Source organism: Indicator indicator, chromosome Z (assembly GCF_027791375.1).
Source record: "Indicator indicator isolate 239-I01 chromosome Z, UM_Iind_1.1, whole genome shotgun sequence".
NCBI lineage: Eukaryota > Metazoa > Chordata > Aves > Piciformes > Indicatoridae > Indicator > Indicator indicator.
The window spans coordinates 33,797,993-33,816,937 of record NC_072053.1 but is presented as its reverse complement, the minus strand read 5'-3'; the positions used below and the strand labels follow the sequence as shown (position 1 = coordinate 33,816,937).

Below are 18,945 nucleotides of genomic sequence, written 5' to 3'. Positions count from 1 at the left end.
TGCTATTTTTCCCCACTGGAGTTAAAGGAGGCAGATAAGGTTTTTTCCTTCTTCTATTTCTTCTTGAACTTTGTCACTGGACGTAGCTATTTCAGCTTGTGCTGAGAAGACCGCACAGATGAATGTCAGAATAGTGCCACCGATAGCTGTGTAGAAGGCCCAGCCCAAGGAGCAGTCTCCTAGTTTGTAAGCAGAAGCGTAAGGTCCGCAATAGCTTACTGCTTTCTGGCATCCCCAACCTGCAGGGTAAAGTATCAAGCCTAAAATAAGGAAGAGGCCTAGAAATAAAAACAGAAAGAGTTTAGCGAATGGTCAGTTTAACATTAAGCACAACACAGAGCAATGGTTATCATGGTCACTGCTCACTAAGTACCCAGGATCAGGAGATGATTCTTCATCCATTCAACCCTCCTTTAGTGGTTGCTCCCTAGTATGTACCATGAAGTGTTTCATCTAAACTTGGAGCTATTCTGTGTTTTCTCTTCTGAAGGACTTCATATGACAATGGCCTAACTCCAAATTTAAATCTCAGTATTACTTCTACATTCTTTGTTTTCACATATTATTGCTATGTATACAGAGCTTGCATACGTGACTATCTCTGCCTACTGCTTATACCTGCACACTTTTCAAATACTTAGGAATGTTTGCATCCACTTTTGAGTTTGTATTTACCTAGCCCTCATTCACCTTTAGTTACACTAACCATAAACATTTTTGCCTGTTTCTCCTCTAGACTTTTTAAAGATAAATTTTCTTTTTTTGGAAAAAAACAACAAGCAAACAAACAAAACCACCGCAAACCCAACAACCACTGCATCTGCTTATTTGCCCACACAGTAGAAAAATCATAACTGCCATTTCCGTAAGCTGCTTTCATAATGAAGGGATTCTGGAGTCAGCTCCAAACAAATGGATCCAAGAACCCACAGCCAGGGCATAGGTAGCTCCTGGATCCTCCAAACACACAGCCAACTACTACAAAAGGAACGCACGCGTCTAGTAACGCAGAAGCAAAAGTTTCAACTCCTCATCAACACCCCAGCATCCCCAGATGCTCACCGGCCTGAACACCCTGCTGTGCCTCAGGCTAGAAGTAAAAAGCTTAGACTAGCTGTTTAACCCATCTGATCATCTCTCACATTCAGTCTTCTGACCTGTGAGAATGAGTCTTTATCCAAGCAGTGAAGGGCTTCATTGAGAAAATTAAACATGACATTAGAGTCCCTGCACATGTGATATGTCTTTGCACAGACACAAGATTTCACCAAAATGCCCAATATGCTACTGGCTACAGTGCTTCCTGTGGGCCCCTGACAAAAAAAAAACCCACTCTCAGGTCTCCCTTTTACAAGGTATGTATGAAGGATACATTCAATATATTCAAATAGGTATTGAACTTTGCTGTTTTCTTCGAAATTTTGTTCAGAATGGACAGAATTATGAAAAGCAGTTTCATTGTAGTAGTTTTAGTATTTTACTAATTACTATTAGTAATTAGTAAATGCAACCAATCTGTCCAGAAAATGAATATGGCCCTCCAGATCCTGTAAATTCACAGGTTCACAGGGGGGTTGGAAGGGATCTCTGGACATCATCGAGTCCAAACCCCTGCCAGAGCAGGACCATAGAATCTAGTGCAGGTCACACAGGAATACATCCAGATGGGTCTTGAAAGTCTCCAGAGAAGGAGACTCCAAAATCTCTCTGGAGAGCCTATTCCAGCACTCTGTGACACACACAGAAAAGAAGTTTACATCCATAAATATTACTGATTTATTTGCCCTGCACTCTAAAGTCCTTTATTCAGCCTGGAACCTTGATGAAAACAGCTGGTTAACAGTGCTGTCACCTTCCGGGAGTGGGCTGGAGGTTGTGCTTTTTTATGCCCAGTGCTGGTTCCTCCATTAGATTTCACCTAATCTCAAAATTTCTACCAAATAATAAAACAGAAAACAGTCCTTTTTCCTTCCCTGTACTAAGAGACTACAAAGAACTGCTGTGAAGAGTTGTTTGCATCTTCCGCAATTCCAGACTAGCCTACTTGGCAGTACACTAGGTTTCCTGAGTTGTTTGTTTAAAGAAATTCAGCTAGATGCAAGAAAACTTCCTCATGGAGAAAGAAAAGCTGGGTGCTAGCTAGTCAGCAGTTAATTTACACAAAGTGGAAAACTTGTCATCCAACTGTCTAAAATTAATGCCTGCCAGTGCCAGACATTTCACAAAAGAAGCCCTTCCTCCAGTGTTTTTCTATCAATGATACAACACCACAGGCATGAATGAACTAAATGTCATTATTTCTCTGGGGCAGCAAAATCCATTTAGTGAGCGATCTCCATTCTCTGTGCAGGGATTTCACCACTGCTTACATTTAAGAACCAATGACAAATTCTTTGCAGCGTTTCCTGGCTGACTGACCAAATGCTTTCTCTTGGACAGACCTGGATGAGCTGTCCTCTCATCCTGCTGAGCCCTGCTGCCGTTTTAGACTAAACACCAGTGGTTCCTTCTCCTCTGTTCATCACTAGTTTCCTGTTCTGCATTAACTAGTATGTCTGCACTGTGTATTTTTTTGACCGTGTGTTAGTATGGCCCAGTTGCCATTTTCTCTAATGATCACGAGCCCTTTGGTAGTCAAGAATCACCATCACTGAATTAAGAAGCCAGATCTGAAATGACAATGTTGCTGCTGCCAACAAGGAAGTTTATAAAGTTTACCACTCCATCACTCACAAAACTAGAGTCTATGTATCATAGCAAACTTGGATTATGACTGAGTCACAAGCAGAATTAAGAAGCAACATCCATGTCTTTTTACCAGAACTGAAAGTTAATGGTTCATGATATGTATGGCCCAGTGAAAAGCCACTACCCAAAAGGTAACTCAGCCCCTCAAAAGGCTGTGAGCACTGCTGCCAAGGGTAGTCATCTGGACTTCACTCAATTAAAACCTTTTTTTTTTTTTTTTTTTTTTTATAAGAGTACAGAAAATTCCTGGAGAAATATTGGCAATAGTTCATAATTTGATAAACAACGTAAGTTTTCTCACAAATGAAAATAAAATTTGGAGAAAAGTCTGAACTCTGGACTGTAATACAGTGATTCCCATCTGACTTTTTCCTTCAAATAGCTAATTTTGTGATTCCTATAATGGAATAGCATAATAAAAATAAAAAGTACTGTCTTCACTAGCAAACCTACTTTCTCCTACCCTTTTCAGTGCAAACGGAAAGCTTCTCAGGACATGCATTTTTTCCTATCACTAGTATTTTTCATCATTTCTCACTTCTTTAATGCCTGGTTTCTCCTTGCTAGGAAAAGTGAATAAAGACGATTCGATTAGGCCAATTCAACATCCTCACAACAGAAACGGCACTTCTGTGTTTCAGCCAGCGGAGAGGCACAGATGGCGCCCCAGATTATCTGGCTCCAAGCTCCGACACCTGGAGCAACGGCTGAGCTGAGCAGGGTGCAGAGGCCCCTTCCTGAACCTCCCTAACTGCCCGAAAAGGGGCGCTCAAGTTAAAACATCAAGAGGAGCTTTGCCGTCTGCTTTCCAGAAAATACAAGAAACAGTCACAGGCTACAGAGCCCATTTCAAAGACCCTTGCAGCTTAAACAAAACAGAGAGGATGCTTTCCCACCTTCCAACGAAGAAACCACGGGCTAAAGCAGAAGCCAAAAATCCAAAGCACCTGACTATCCAACTAACTGTACCCAAAAAAGAACTGGCTCTCTGCTCCTGCAAACAGATGCAAAGGCAAGGGGAAAATACCCACATAGAAAGAACAATACATAACAGGGGTAGAGAAAGCAGGAGGTTATGATGCTGCTTGGAAAGTCATGGTCTGCTTTCAAACAAATGGAAATGGTTACATGCAATACAAATAGCTCAACACTCTCTGTACTTTACCACCTTTGAGCTAAGGAACAGCACACAACTCTTTTACACAAGACAAGAAAGCCAGGACGCTGTTTCCACAGCCTTCATCACATCCAACACGTTTGCAAGCAGCTGCTGTAGAGCCAAAGACACCGACAGGCCATTCTGGGGTGAAATGGTCCACACTGGGAAAATGCATGTTAAATTGTCAGCACTGATTTATCATACCAGTGTCCAACAAGGGAGAGCCAGGCCAGCTCCCTTACCTCACCTTGCTTGTTCGATAGAAATTTAAGATTAACTGCCTATATTCTTGTCTTTCTGTAGCTGAGGCTCAGTCCCTGCTGCTCTCAAGCCAGCACCTCTCTTCCATTACCACAGAGCCTGGCACCTCTGCTCACAGTTTCTGTCTCAAATAGCTGACAATCTGCTTTGCAGACAAGGCACACAAAGACGGAGTATAAGGCACAAGTGACATAACCCCTAACAGCAATAGCTTCATCAAATTCACAGCCTGCTGGTTACAGAGTTCTGCAACAAAGCAGTCTCAAGAAAAATCTTAGAGAAATGCATTTTTTGGTTGCTTATGGACAGCACAGAGCAGCATGGGGATGTCTGGTTTTGTTTTCTGAGGAGTCCCTGGGGGGAAGACAGAGGAAGGGCACTTGAATGGGCTGCACAGAGTCAGGAGCCAAGTATCTTGCCAGTGAATGAAATAGAGTGGAACACATGGACTAGAGCTTACAAGGGTCTGTGAAAGGAGAGCCAAGTACCCAGGATCCATTTATACTAACTCTGCATAAGAGTACAAGACCAGCTCCTAGTACAATCTATGGACTGGTGTACAAAAGCTGGTCTCTGGATTGATTAACTGCTACAGTTTTCAGGTTTCTTGACCTTGATTCAGTTATTCTTGCAGTTGACTCTTTCAAATATTACTTCTGTATTTAATCTGCATTGTGCAGCTTTCTAAGCCATTCAATACTGTAAGTTAAGATTAATGAACTTAAGCTTTTGTTAGCCACAGAAATACAAAGCTCAGTTTTGTGTAGTGTAATTTTATGTCAGCATAAACTGATAAAGCAACAATTATCCCCTGTCAGTCTGCCTTGAGGTGTATCTGTGTGGTAGTAGGGCCAGACCGGCTCAGCACAAACCCAGACGGGTCCTGGGATGTCTAGACATGGTCCCACCACTCTGCCCCCTCCCTCCTGCAGGAGTCTGGGGACATGTGGATCAAAAAGGACAAAAGAACAGGCACCAAGAAGTCTGGTAAACAAAGTCTTCTCCCTTTAGGGTAAGAGCACATGTGCTGGCCGTGCTTCTCCCAGACCAGGCCTGTGTTTCTGCCTTCCAGGGTCTTGGCCTGGCAGAGTCCCATTTCACGGCTAACCGTTTGCTGGCTTCAGTTGCCCTATTGGCCCAAACTGAATCTCAGGCAAGTGATAAATATAGGCCAGCCTGTATTCACCTTGCCTCATCCATGATCTGGGAGTGAAGCCACGAGCCCTACTTACTGCAAGCCGAGAAGCCAAGCCTCGTGGGCCTTGGAATCCATGCCGTGCCTCAGTTTACCCAGAAAGACACAAGCGCCCTTTGCGGAAGCGCATCATAAAGCTTCAAGAGCCGCTGCCGTCGCGCTGAGGCCGGGCCAGACATCGACCAAAAGCCTTACCAGCTAACATACAGCAGCAGCACCCTCCATACTTGGGTGGAACTCATTTGTGAGCAATTAGTTTATTGCCTCCTTTGTTTACCAGTTGGTGTCGAGTCTCCCGCTGTGGGCAAGCGCCGTATTGCACCCAGGATTCTCTTTCCCAGTTATTTTTCCACCTTAAAATTGTTAAAATTTTTATATTGCCTAAATACTGTACATTCCCACTGTAAATACATATTCCTGCTGTACAACGAACCTATTGATAAGTTTTGGACAGTTTTAAAATAATTATTAATAAAAATTATTATTTTTATTAATATCATATTTGCCATATTAATTTTCATAAACCCATAAACCATAACAATCTGGCCAGAGGACAGTAAATATTAATGACAGAGATTTGGTTTTGTTAATAAAGCAGATTTTTGCTCATGTCCCAGTGTTTTTGAAGAGAAGCCAATCTTCAAGAGAAAGAGAACAACAATGCCATGCTCTGTCTGAAGAAAAAAATTATGCAATGAATACATCCAGTTCTTCATGCTGATGTACAGTAGATGAGAGTTTTGATTCACAGCCAAGCTACCTGTGGAATTACTGTTGTTTGTTCCCCAGCTGGGAAGAACAAATTCAGTTTGAAAACATTAAAAGCTGTTTTCCACTGTGGTCTACAGGCTTGCAGAGGCTCTCAGGCTTGCATTGTTCTAGATTTAACTTCCCTCTCTGAGCACAGCTGCACTGCAAGACTTCACAAGAAGTTTTGTTCCTACTTCTTAATTAGCTTTATCCTACTTCCTTAAATCAGCATATTTTTTCCTAATTACATTTTCCTTTTTGTTAGTTCTTGCCAGCTCTCAGTTACCTCTTATGATTCCTTAAAACGAGGTCTGAAAAAAATGCTACACAACGTTGCCTGATACCTAAGAATGATAAACAGAAAATAATTCAAATTACTTTTCAAATCCAGAGACCTCATCTAAAATTCTTTGGTAAAGTCTGTCAGCAGAGAACATTTTCCCATATTTCAGTGAAGGCAATTTACCCATACAGCATTTTACATTACCATTCTCTAATGACAACACAACCCATTAAACATAGGGTAAAAAAATCACCAAAGCAAAATGCTACAGCATACAGTATCAGTATATAACAGACCACACTGCTGGGCAACAACATTGCTGAAGACAATTCAATAATACCTTTTCTAGAAGAGAAGCCTTTTTATATTTGTGCACCGAGAACTTTTCCAGTTTTAAGTGCCTGGAACTGCAACAAGCAACTGCTCCTCTTGGTTTTATAGCCTAGCACAGCACTGCTAGGCTAATATAATGAAAAAACATCATCAGAGCTGTCTACTGCTAGGGGCGTTTGTATGTTGCATTATGTGCTGTGGCCAGATCTGAGTAAAAGCTTTTTAATTTCATCCTTAGAAGCAACCCTTGAGACAGGGGTTAGGCAGATGCTTGTTTAGCTAAGTGAAGGCATGCTATTTAGTTTTGACAGTCTCCTGTGCAGCTGTTGTTGTGCCATATTAAACAACGGTGTATACTAACAAAGCCAATTTCCATTGCAAAGCCTGAAACTATCTTCTCATTTCCTAGCCAAACAGGAAAAAAAAAAAACTTTTAAATGCTGCTGAAGAAACAGGAAATTAAGCAGCTGTGATCAATGAGGTAGCATTGCAATAAGCTCCCATGGAGCAAACACAACTGAGCAACAGTGTTTTAAAAGAGGAAGAGCAAAAGGGTAAAGGCAGGGATTAGCCTTGCAAAACACCATGCAAGCAGTGCAGGAGGGTCGCTTCTTCAGTGGCAGTGATCCTGATCATTCTCATCTCCTGCACAACCACAGAACATTAACACTCAGCACAGCACCAGACAGGCAAAATAACTCTTGCCTTTATTGCTCGTATCTCCAAATGTGTCAGCATGCTACCCAAATACCTGAACAGTTCAGTGTGTACAATATTTGTACAAATTCACTATGTTAGCTTATCCCAAGGGGATTCCACATATGCAGAATTGCCTTGGAAAACCCCTGCACACCAGGTCTCCATCTGAGTGCTTTTGACCACTTCATCCACCAACAGACAACCAAGGGACAACATCCCACTTAACAGCTATTTAACAGACACCTTCAGCCCTGTGAAATGATATGGTAATCCCATTTTAATCAGTATAAGAGCTAATGAGGCAGGCTCAGGTCAGCTGATGTGTTGGTCTCAGCACTCCACACTGGTGATAGGAAAAGGATAAGGGTAGTGCCAAGATGTGGAAGGGAGTGGCAGTTCTTGTAGCCACAGCACAGGGCCCCAGACTTGCCTCTACAGATGTTCTCCACCCCGCTGGATGACTACCAGACCCACTGAATGCAAGCAGCTGACAAGAAAGTTATTACCCAAAAGCATAAAGAAGATTTTGCATGTCCTGGTGCCTTGGAGACAGCCTCTGGCACACTTGGAAATGAAGCACAACACACAAAAGAAAAATGCATAATATTAAGAGGTTCAGAGCTTAAAAAAGCCTACCTGGACACCACACTGAATGCAAGTTTGCACAAGCAGAGCAAATTTGGGATAAAGTGGAAGCAAGGTTGTTAAGGGAAAGGAGGGTTGCTGGTGGACCAGGTCTATACCTCCATACCCGCAGTCACTACAGAGGGCTGCAGCTGTGTACAGAGTTCAGTGTACCTGGGATACCCTAAGATGAGGTAGGAGAGTGAATTGTTTACAACTGTGATGGGGTGGTGGCTTAAAACCTGCAGATTATTTTTTTCCTTTTCAGATTGTCTCAGGGTCACACAAAGGTATGGAGTTGCCAGAAGAAAACACAGTACCCTAAACATTGCCTTCCCCACACTGAGGAAGAGGATAAGATCCCTGCTGTTTTCAGCAGTAAACTCACCATACCATTTGCTCGTTTCCCATTTATTAAGCAAATAAAAGATGCTCATTCATAACCAAGTCTATGCAAATGTAAGTAAACTTCTGATGGCATTACTGATGTTGGGATGTGGAAGCAGGGACAGGAATACACTAAATCATACCACTAAATCACAGTAGTGTGACTTAACTACTTGGACTTCTCTGTAACATGTATATTCCTGGCTTTAGGAGAGGAAAGGGAAAATTTGCTCTTGGCTTTTAATAGTGTTTATCTATGTGGTGAGAGTTCCCATTAGTTGGGAAATGCAGAGACTCGATCTAAGTAAGATTTGTCCCAAGCCCTGAAATGACACCACTGTCCCTCTGCTGGCCATCAGGCATGTAGAGTATGCAAACACACTATGCAGGCTCCTGCACAGCTGATGCTAATTGCAATTTAGTCAACATAAAGTACCTTATAGGGGGAAAGCCAAATATTTTCAGCAATGCAAGGTAACCAAAGACCTCTCAACCCACAAGGCCACTGCTTAGTCACAGCCATGAAGGGCTGGTCACCTCTCACATTCTACTTTTTTAATCTAGAATGGCCCAATTAAAAGGCTTGAAGCTGCTAAAAGAGAATTGTGGAGAGTAAATTTGATAGGTTACTACATCAAGGAAAGAAATTTCAGGCTGTGTCAATTATTACATCCATAAAATCAGTAGAGAAGAAAACCCAGTACACATTTCACATCATCCACCATAACCTTGTCCACTGCTATTTGACCAGGGAGCACCATGACCTCCACATCATCAATCACTTATGCTGAATCATCAGAAGTAAATGAAAACCACCACCTACCAACAAAAGCTCCCGGTGGGAGGCTGAAGTAACACCTGGCCTCAGCTTAAAAGAGGTAAAAGGACTGCATGGCTTCATGGGTCATATAGCGGCAGAGTACAGGTCATCTGCATTGGAGGTGGAAGCAAAACTCAAATCCATTCATTTCTTTTACTACCGCACCAGGCACACCAAAGACAGGAGCTAAGTTAACTCCCTATCCTACGAGTGCTATTTCCTTATTTTTTTTCTTACATTTGTGTAAAAACAAATACATTTTCCTACATACATCCTATACACAAACAGTAGCACAATTCTTGGCTAAGGTCTGGAAACAGAAATCTGACAGAAAGGGAGCCTTACTACACTTCCACTATCCCCTGACAGAAAGGGAGCCTTGCTACCTTTCCACTATCCCCTCACAGAAAGGGAGCCTTGCTATCCTTCCACTATCCCCTGACAGAAAGGGAGCCTTGCTATCCTTCCACTATCCCCTGACAGAAAGGGAGCCTTGCTACCCCTCCACTATCTCCTGACAGAAAGGGAGCCTTGCTACACTTCCACTATCCCCTGGCCTCTCAGGGAGTAGAAAGCACATAAGAGGTTCCACCTGTAGGGAGGAACAGAGAGGAAACTCAAAAGTGGCCAGCTAGGTATTCCATCTGATAGAGATCATATGCAGTATAAAGCTGAGGGATCACAAGGTTTAACCCCTCTTTTGCAATGGCTGGCATCCCAGTAGGTCTCTGTTCTGCCTGCAATCCTAACCCATGTGTTCCTGAACCCAGTTCCAGAATCCACCTCCAGAATCCAGTTCCTGTCTAGTGCCGAGTTCAGTTTGGGACTTACCCAGTGCCTGCACAAAGCATCACTGGGGACAGTGATGTAACTGCCATCAGGGGTGCTGGGTTTGATATTTGGGTTGTATCTATTTGTATATATTTCATTTTATTATTACTATTTTCAGTAGAGCTGTTTTAGTTTTCTTTTCCAATCTGTAAGTCTTTCTCCCTTATTCCCTTTCTCCTCCCCCTTTGGGAAGGGAGAGGAGTTATTAGAGAGCAACTGTCACTCATCTAGTAGCCAGACCAGCCCTAACCCTTGACATATCAAAAACCTGATTTTTTGTGTACTTTTCTATTTTATTTACAATATGCTGAGTGTCTAGTGGTTCCCATGTGCCTACCTTGGTAGCATAGGAGATGAGCTTACCACCAAATCTAATCTAACACTGTAGTCTTCCTTTTATTTCTTTGAAGTTACTAAAACTCTCCCTCAGGCTCAACAGCAACTGAGCACTTGAACTCAGTTTTCCTTCCCTGGCATATTCCAGCACAGCAGTCCCCTTCACTTGAACTTTCAGCAGCCAAGTGTGTATCAGATATTGTGCTGGCATTTGGCCATATAGGTTACAGGAAGCACTATACTCCAGACAGCGAAAGCAGCTCAGACTGTCAGGATTTCCACTAGAAACCCCCTCCCCCTTTTTTTCTTTCTTCCCACCCCAAGAATTCAGAATTCTGGCATCAGAAAAGAAAAATCCTGAATCCAAGAGGAAATACGCTTTCTGCAAAATGCGTGCTCTGCATTTTATAAAGACAAATAAGAAGCTTCCTTGCCTTCAAGGGCAGAACCACTCTCACTCTACTCTCTGCTGCCTGGGCTCCTCTGCCAACCAACAGCTTCCTTTGCCTGCAGGCAGCAACGTGAGCTCACAAGGTGCTTTCCTCCTTGCTTGCCGGCTTCACCCTTCCTCAGACAAAGTAATGCCTTTGTACAGGGTGCCACTGCCTACAGCAGAATATCCTGAACTATTCTGTGACTATCCTGACACTTCATGTCATGCTCTGAGCATCAAACAGCTCTAGAAGCCTCATGCCCCCTTCACAGCAGATCCTTCTGTATTTTTTCCCTTTTCTGAGGAAAATCCTGGCCAACCTCCTGCCTCCCCCTCATCTTCCTCCTCCACAACCCACAATGATCACATTACCTTCCAGAGGCCAGAAGCATGCAGCCACATGGCTCCAAAAACCACAAGCCCTCCTTGCACAGCCATACTCTACTTTATACACACCCAAATCCTCTTCCCCTTCAGACAGTCCCCATCACACTCTGCACAGGCCATGTTCCCATCCACTCAAATGGAAATGATGACCAATGAGTACAACATGCTGAACTATTTCTTAGTGCAAAAAAATGTAGAACAAACTCTTTCAGCAGCAAAGGCACACTGTTGCAGGCACAGACTGGGTTTCACAACAGACTTCAGACTACGTTTCACTTCTTCATTTTATAAAATTGGGGTGAAGTTTCCTTGCATTTGAGGAATTGAGGGCAATGATACACTCCTGGAACTGAAATACTGTTCAGGTACTGTGATAGTTTCTGATGGAGGAACTCCCCATGGTACCACAGCAGGGAACAGGAGAGGACACGAAGAATAACGGAAGGGAGAAATCCAAGAAATTCTGGAAAAGACAAAAGAATGAATGCAGGAAAGCTTGTAAGAATCATGAAAAGAGAAAGTACCATGGAAGAGATTTCACTGGTTGGGACTGTGCAGAGAGAAAAAAAAAAGAAAGTCTCCCAGTACAAAGCAGTAGTATCTGGGCTCAAGCAGATCTGACAAAAAAATCTCCAGGGAAACCTAATGCTGCTGGCCTGCCTGCAGTGGCTTTGAAGACACAAACCTCTGCTTGGTCTGACTGGACATAATTACGTTAAAGGTGTAACCGCCAGCAGCCCAGTGTGCTAAGCCTCACAACAGGAAAATGCAGCCATGCATTCACCTTACCAAACCAGAGATGCCCCCTCAGAGCATGGCTGGGACACAGCTGGCTTCCTGACTGACACAACCCGACTTTTCCACACTTTTTAACGCTTCTGTCAGAAACCCATTTAGTCAAGCTCTCTCTGAACTATGAAACAGTGGACCATGGAGAGATAAAAAGATAATAAGAGTGTGACCTGTGAGAAGGCTCCCAATGTAATCATTAGCACTCTGGAAAGACTTCAGAGAAGAGGAAATACTTTCTTCCCTTTAAATAAACCTGTGCAGCAATACAGACCCAATCCAGCAATGCAAAGCAGGGGTGACAAAAGCTGAACTCCTAAAACCAGCCACCATTCTGACACACCAGCACCCTTTCCCCTCTGCTCTCCTCAAAGACTTCTGAGGCACACCTCAAGGAGACAGAGGGGCCTGCTCAAGTTTTGTGGTTAAGACAATACATGTCTTGCTAATTTAGCTTCCACATCCTGTCTCACTGTTAAGGTGCTGCTGGCAAGTTGTGGCTCACCTTGCAAGTCAGGCAGCCACCAGCTGTGGAGAAGGAGTCACGTCTGCCCAGCCATGAAGCCAGGTGCCAGCTCTGCCCTTAGAGGCTAAAACAAAACCCAAGAAAAGCTGTTGATGATGAACCCCATAAAGAAAATTGTCCAGAGATGGAAGCCTGTTACAGGCTCTGTCCTAGGCTCACCCCTACCCTCCTTTGAGGCCAGGCAAGGTTTACATTATATTACTTAGCACCAAGTTAAGTACTCAAGCCCACGTAAGGCTTGTAAACACATACACAGCTATCCTATATGCATACCAAGATATGTCAGAAACACAAATTATTTACTTCCTCTAACTAAATGATTACTGTGAAAATCTACTTTTAACTGGTTCTTATAAGCTACCATATTATAACATGCTGCCTTTTCTAGCCTGTGCATTTGAAGTGATTCACAGACTGTAAAAATAGAATACTTTCCACAAAAAGACATTAAAATGAAAGTCTGCCTGATCTTCTTGCTGATGGGTACTAATTATCTAAGTGCATGGCTCCATTATTTGCAGTCACCATGGAAGAGAAAAGATGCTTTTCCAGATGAAACAATCCTCAGGCATCTCCAAAGCTGATTACTGTTTCTAGAGCTCCAGAATGAAAGGCATTGCAGGCTGAAAATAACCAGTAGAAGATCTTGCTCTACAACAAAGCAATTATAGGGGTTTAAACAAGACCCATATTTTTTTCCATTCTAATTTTCTGCCACAAAAAGAACACTGCCTCCATGGACCAGATATGTGTATGGTTCCTTCACACTAAATGAGTGTTTGCAGATTTGCCGAAGGACCACAGCAGAAGAGATACTGCTTTCTGTTCTGTTATTTTACTGTAAGCATCATCTGGTGTTGCTAGACTTAAAAAGATATATCTGGTGCCTGTTACTGGTTTGGCTTTGTCTTGGTTGTTTTTTTTTTTTCATGAAGAATTCCAGGAATAAATTATTTTTTATGTTTTTAATTCTATTAAATTTCCATTGCACAGATAGATAGATTTTAAAAGTCTGCAAGAGCCTGTGTTCCTGTAGATTACTACGTGTGCATCTAATCTTTGAAAATGAGACACTGAAATACTTGCAAATATTGGACTGACTATAGTCTGACAAAACTACTTTGTGAATTCTTCTCCCATGTTTACTAAAACCATAATTGTTCATATTTGAAAGGATGATTTTATGCTTAAAATGATTAAGGCAGGGTTGCATCTTGTTCTCTGGTCAGGGCATTAACCTATCTGTCACAAACCCTGTATGGATTAACCACACCGACAATGGTTCTTCTTGAACTTGCTTAAGCATTTTCTGACAGTCAGGAACTGAGAAAGTTGGAATTAACAGCTGTGGTAAGTCACAAGAAAAATAATTTCAACTAAGTAAACAGATGCTGTAATGCTACTGGCATGAAAGTAGTACTGGACCCAATAAAACTAACGTTGAGAACGAGTTGCTAGCCACAAGGCATCTGGCAGCAGATACTGGCAGACGTACTTCTCATAGCAACGGTTTCAGTAACATGACCTTTCCTATTACTCAGTTTCATGCTGTGTTATTTATCTGAATTATAAAAAAAAGAAGTGCTTCTATCCTCAGTAAAGTTCCAAAAGGACTGACCTATCCTGCTACACACACAAAATGCTTTGTTGATTGTATTATTCAATTCACAAGGCCACAAGCCCCATTACAGGTACAGCTGCTTAGGTAACAGAACATAAAACCATCTTTGCACATACCTTCACACAAATTCATGTTCTTAGAACATTATTCTGTCATACAAGAACTTCCTGCTAACCTTGATGTCAGACTAGGCCTGTGAGATGATATCAGAGTTGTAAGTAAAGTTACCTGAAGTTAACTATGTAACAGACCTGAGTCTATGTGCCAAGTGTCTACTTATGCTGCCAACCAATCTCTCCCATATAAATGTCTCTCCAACAGAAAGGAAGTAATGTCATCTCCCAAAAAGTGAGTCTCATGGATTATTTCTGAAGTACAGGGCAAGAAAGCAAGGAGCTAAAACCTTAATGTGCACTGCAGAGCTGCTTCCTTGTTGTGTTTGTTCTGGCAAATTCCAAAAACCAGGAGTAACTACAGCAAAATCTGTAATTTTTACCTGAAGATCATTGATCTGCTAATTGTATGCCACCGTGTGAACAGTGGCATCTTGAGCAAACTTAAGGATTTAATTCTGTCCCAGAGCCTTGTGGGTGACATGAAGTAAGCAGTACACTCTTATATCGAAGATGCATGAAGCGGAGGACAGAGAGAGCCACCACGCCAATGTCAGCTGGTCCCCAGCCTATACCACTGGCTCTGCAGCAGGAAGCAGACTCAGGTTTTGGCTATTTTCCCATGTGTGCTGAGAATAAGATTAATTTAGATTTCAACTGAGCAAATGAAACCAACCAGCTTCATAAAGGTTTGAACACCTTTGATTACGTTGGCTGTCTAGGTACAGCCACCATAGACATTTGGTTGGGCCACCTCAGTGGAAGTGAGGAGGGAAAAATTCAGATTCAGATTTCGAGCAAACGAGTTAAGTTTTGTTGCAAGAAAACCCATCTAATGAAAACATCTGCTTAAACGCAACACCAAGACAGAAAGTCCCTCCCTCCCCACAGCTCTCTGAGGGCTGCCACAGATAGGGCAGAAGACACACACACAGCACAAAAGAAGAAAACCTGCAGATGGGACAGATACTCCCTACAGCTCACCAGCAAGTTACAGAACACCAAACATTTCTTTAAGGAGAGCTGTCCAGTGTTGGTTTACTAAGAGTCACCTAATCTCTGTAAAATCCATGGGTTTAAGCAGAAATAGCAAATCTCTAGAACCAATCCATCTTTTCAGGCTGATCCTTGGACAGTGAAAAGATAAGCTCACTAGGCTGTGTAACTGCAGCTTAACAATAAGCTGGGTAAAGGCAGGGTTTATTGTAAGATATCACTGGTCAAGCTCAAAGCCTTGAAGGAAGCTGCTTAGCATGAAATGGTGGAGAACTGGGTATGCAATTGCAAGCTCTTGTTTTTGGAGTGGTATTAGTATTTAGTCTCACCACAGTCATGAAGCCTCTGAGACACTGAGAGAACAGCCATGGAGAAGAGACACTGAAAGAACAGTCCATGGAAAAATTACAAAACTAGCAAGAGGGATATAGACTGACTTAATCTGAATTTTAACTTTCCTCTCTGCTGGTAACAAAGGAGGGAAGTTTTTGTTACTAAAAGAAATTCAAACAGAAGGAAAAAACTGAACAGCAAACAAAAGCAACAACGGTCAGTTCGTTTTGGCACACATCAGGCTGCAATTCTGCTGCCAATGTCAATGTATTACATGCTGCATCGCTATAAATTTCAGTTGTGCTTGAACAAACACCAGCAGTTTGAACAAACACCTGCTTTGGGTCTGCCTAACGCAGTCTATCTGCAGACAGGACAGAACTGCTGTATTTCGTCAGCTGAATTGTCCAAAATTTAAACTCTTTAGTTGCTCTCAAAGTACACGTACCTGCAATCCCTTGTAGCAGACCACAGACATTAAAAATGCTTTTCTTCATAATGCTCTGCACACACATAGTAAAGACAGACACAAATGCCACAGCACAGAGAATCATGATTCCCATGGCTAGGAAAATAGCGGTTGCTTGCCAGAAGCCACTGGCGATCTCACTGAAGTTTTCAGCATAAGGACCACAAAGCGTGTCTCGTCTAGAAAACTGCATGTGGGAGATCCTGGTGCAGCGCCCGTAGATGCCCAGTGTCGGACGGTAAGGCTCCTGTGACCCCCCTGTTCTGTTGTCCCCATCCTCGGAGCTCGAAGGCTTTGCTTTGCCAATCAGCCAGTCTGCGCTCATGAAAGCAATGAGCTCTGCAAAAGCCACCACAATACTCAGGAGAGTCCACAGCATTGACCGACACGTTACAATGACATGACACATATTGATGTCCAGTGCTTGTGATCAGTGCAGCTGAGAGTCTAAAATCCAGACACAAAGGGGGAAAAAAATTAAATTAAGAAAGGAAGAAACAGAAGACCTAAGAAAAATCACTGTGGCTGTTCTGCCTGCTCTTCCAGCTCTCTCAGAAAGGCCAAGATGAAATTTCTCAGGAGAAAAAATGAATGGCCCCAAGTTTTGCAAGCAGTGCAGTCATTCGTTCTCTCTGTTTCGTTTTTCTTTTTTTCTTTCTGGGATGCTGAGGTCTGAAGTGTGCTTTTCTTTCTTAACACTCATACTGGCACATGTCGCTGCAGGCTGTTGGGAGAGGCCACAAGAACTGCCCACTGCTTGACATCACACACCTACAAGTAAAAACACAAAGCATCAGCAGAGAGAAAATATCTTCATTTTTATCCCCACAATGAGCCAAGATCCTGTACAGATGCACATCAACATGCAAAAGCTCTAATAAGTCCCATCAAAGAAAATCTGCTGGCAACCTCCTGGGTTTGTCCCAGGGAAGTGATTAATTTCCCACTGCCTGGCCACACTTTACAGTATCTGTTCTGCCCCACCCCATTTCGGGTATTTGTTAAGCGATTTGCAAGCAAAGGTCTCAGTAACACCCAGTGGTCCCTCCCACTTCTACTACCACACCCCCATCATCTTTCTCTGGCCGAAATTACCAAGGTTGCTGGCAGTCACCCAGCAAAATGTTCGTAGGCACTCAAGAAGTTTCACAGACATGATTCTTGCCTTCGGCCTGAAGAGGCAGCACGGCGCACCTCCAGGAAGCAATGCAGACACAGCTCCATGTGCCCGTGGGCACCGGGGTGCAAGGGTCAACCAAGGAAACTTGTTCTAACCTTCCTGAGCTTCTGCTGATTGCAGCTACACAAATTGCAGCCTCCAGAGGAGGTGAAAAGGATTGCAGCTGAGGATGTCCTGTCTTGCAAAGTGGTGACACAGCCACTCTTTGAAGTTAGCAATTTTGCAGAAGTGGTGCTTCCCAGGGTTCTGTACCTATCTTTGCAACAGTGTTTAGAAAAGCAATCTACCTGCAGGTGTGTGACACACCATTTTAAACTGGTGCCAATGCCAGCAGCCTCTGGTGACTTACGCTGCTGTGTACAGGAATCTATGGAAAACGGCCCAGTTGCTGCCAAGTGGCCAGGAGCTCTGGTAAAAGGGGTGGTGAGTCAGCCTTGAGCTTCCTGACTCCTCTCAATTTCCCTCCTTCCACAGGCTGGGACTGCAACAAAATATTCCCCAGGGCTTTCCCCAAGCCTTTATGCTGCTTTTCAACAGTAGCAGATGACATTCCCAGAGTTACACTTAAATCAGAGATCACTGTCCTTCCAACTTGTAGCCAAATACTCTCCTCAAAATAACAAACGAGTCATCGCATATGCCTCTGCACTTGAACTAAAACTGTGCTGCCTGAAAGCAAGGGCAGGAGCAGGAAATGCACTCATGTTACCCCCTCCATGATGAGAACCTAGCACTTCTGGGTTTTCCGCACAAAAATCAAAATACTGACATTGAACTGGAGGCAAGAGAGTCAAGAACCAGAACTGGACCTCACCGCTGCCAAATACAAAAGGGTCAGCAGATCAGCAGATGCTAGAAAAACAATTTTTTTTTTTTTTAGCTTTGTCATGGCGTTGGTATTTAATTTCTTGGGAGTTTTGACTCCCGTGGTTGAATCCTAGTCCCACTTCAATGCAAAACGAAACACACAACCACAACTTCTAACACATTCAGAATGCCATCCAGCACTTTCCACTCCCTCCTAAACTAGTTGTAGTGAATCATCTACAAAACTGTATTCACATTTCTCTTCTTCATCTACATCTGCCGACACACAGACTTAAGCTGTCTCCCTTAGCTTGATATTAAGACACTGCCTTAGGAAAAAGGCAAAACACACCCACTCTAGCCACGCTAGAGTAACAGTTCAGCTCATTTTCCATTTTTGGGGGAAAAGCATCAAGTTTCCAAGCAGCCTGACATAGTACTGATGACTCGAATACACCCTTTGTAATAACAGAGAGCTGAAGTGTCAGCCTGCCAAAAAAATGTTGATTCTCTCAGTATTTCCACTTTAAATAACAACTGGAATGTAGGAAATGTCCACTACAAACCTACATTCTTCTGATGTTGTCTGCATGGCTAAACAGAATGTAACAGAAAATGCCTTTATTTTTTCTTACGGGAAGTTCCAAAAAGCTTTAGAATCCATATTTCTGTGCAAGCACCACACCCATGGTGCAAAGGACAACAGCTGAATACCTATCATGGATGCTACTGCTTATTCTGTACCTGCTGAACATAAAAAAACTGCTCATTGAACACAGATGAAAACAAAGGTCATATTTACTTAAGTAGGTGGAAACTCCAGGTGAACAGTGGCAGCCACAAAAAACATGGCACTGATAACAAA

At 42.9% G+C, this 18,945-nt stretch overlaps 1 protein-coding gene across 1 annotated transcript; it reads right to left on the bottom strand.

Moving 5' to 3' along the window:
• Positions 1-10: 10 nt before the first annotated feature.
• On the bottom strand, positions 11-16,502 carry LHFPL2 (LHFPL tetraspan subfamily member 2). Its single transcript, XM_054398151.1, has 2 exons — positions 16,073-16,502; positions 11-278 (listed from the first exon to the last, which is right to left on the bottom strand). Exons 1-2 carry the CDS (start codon positions 16,500-16,502, stop codon positions 22-24), a joined length of 687 nt encoding a protein of 228 aa, XP_054254126.1. The 3' UTR covers positions 11-21.
• Between the last annotated feature and the right edge of the window lie 2,443 nt (positions 16,503-18,945).

What these genes read in the sequence shown, in the direction of transcription:
- LHFPL2 (XM_054398151.1), bottom strand. Translation starts at nt 16,502, where the DNA reads ATGTGTCATGTCATTGTAACGTGTCGGTCAATGCTGTGGACTCTCCTG. An exon ending in TCTGCTACAAGGGATTGCAG is followed by an intron (nt 279 to 16,072) that starts GTACGTGTACTT and finishes TTTTATTTCTAG; the next exon opens with GCCTCTTCCTTATTTTAGGC.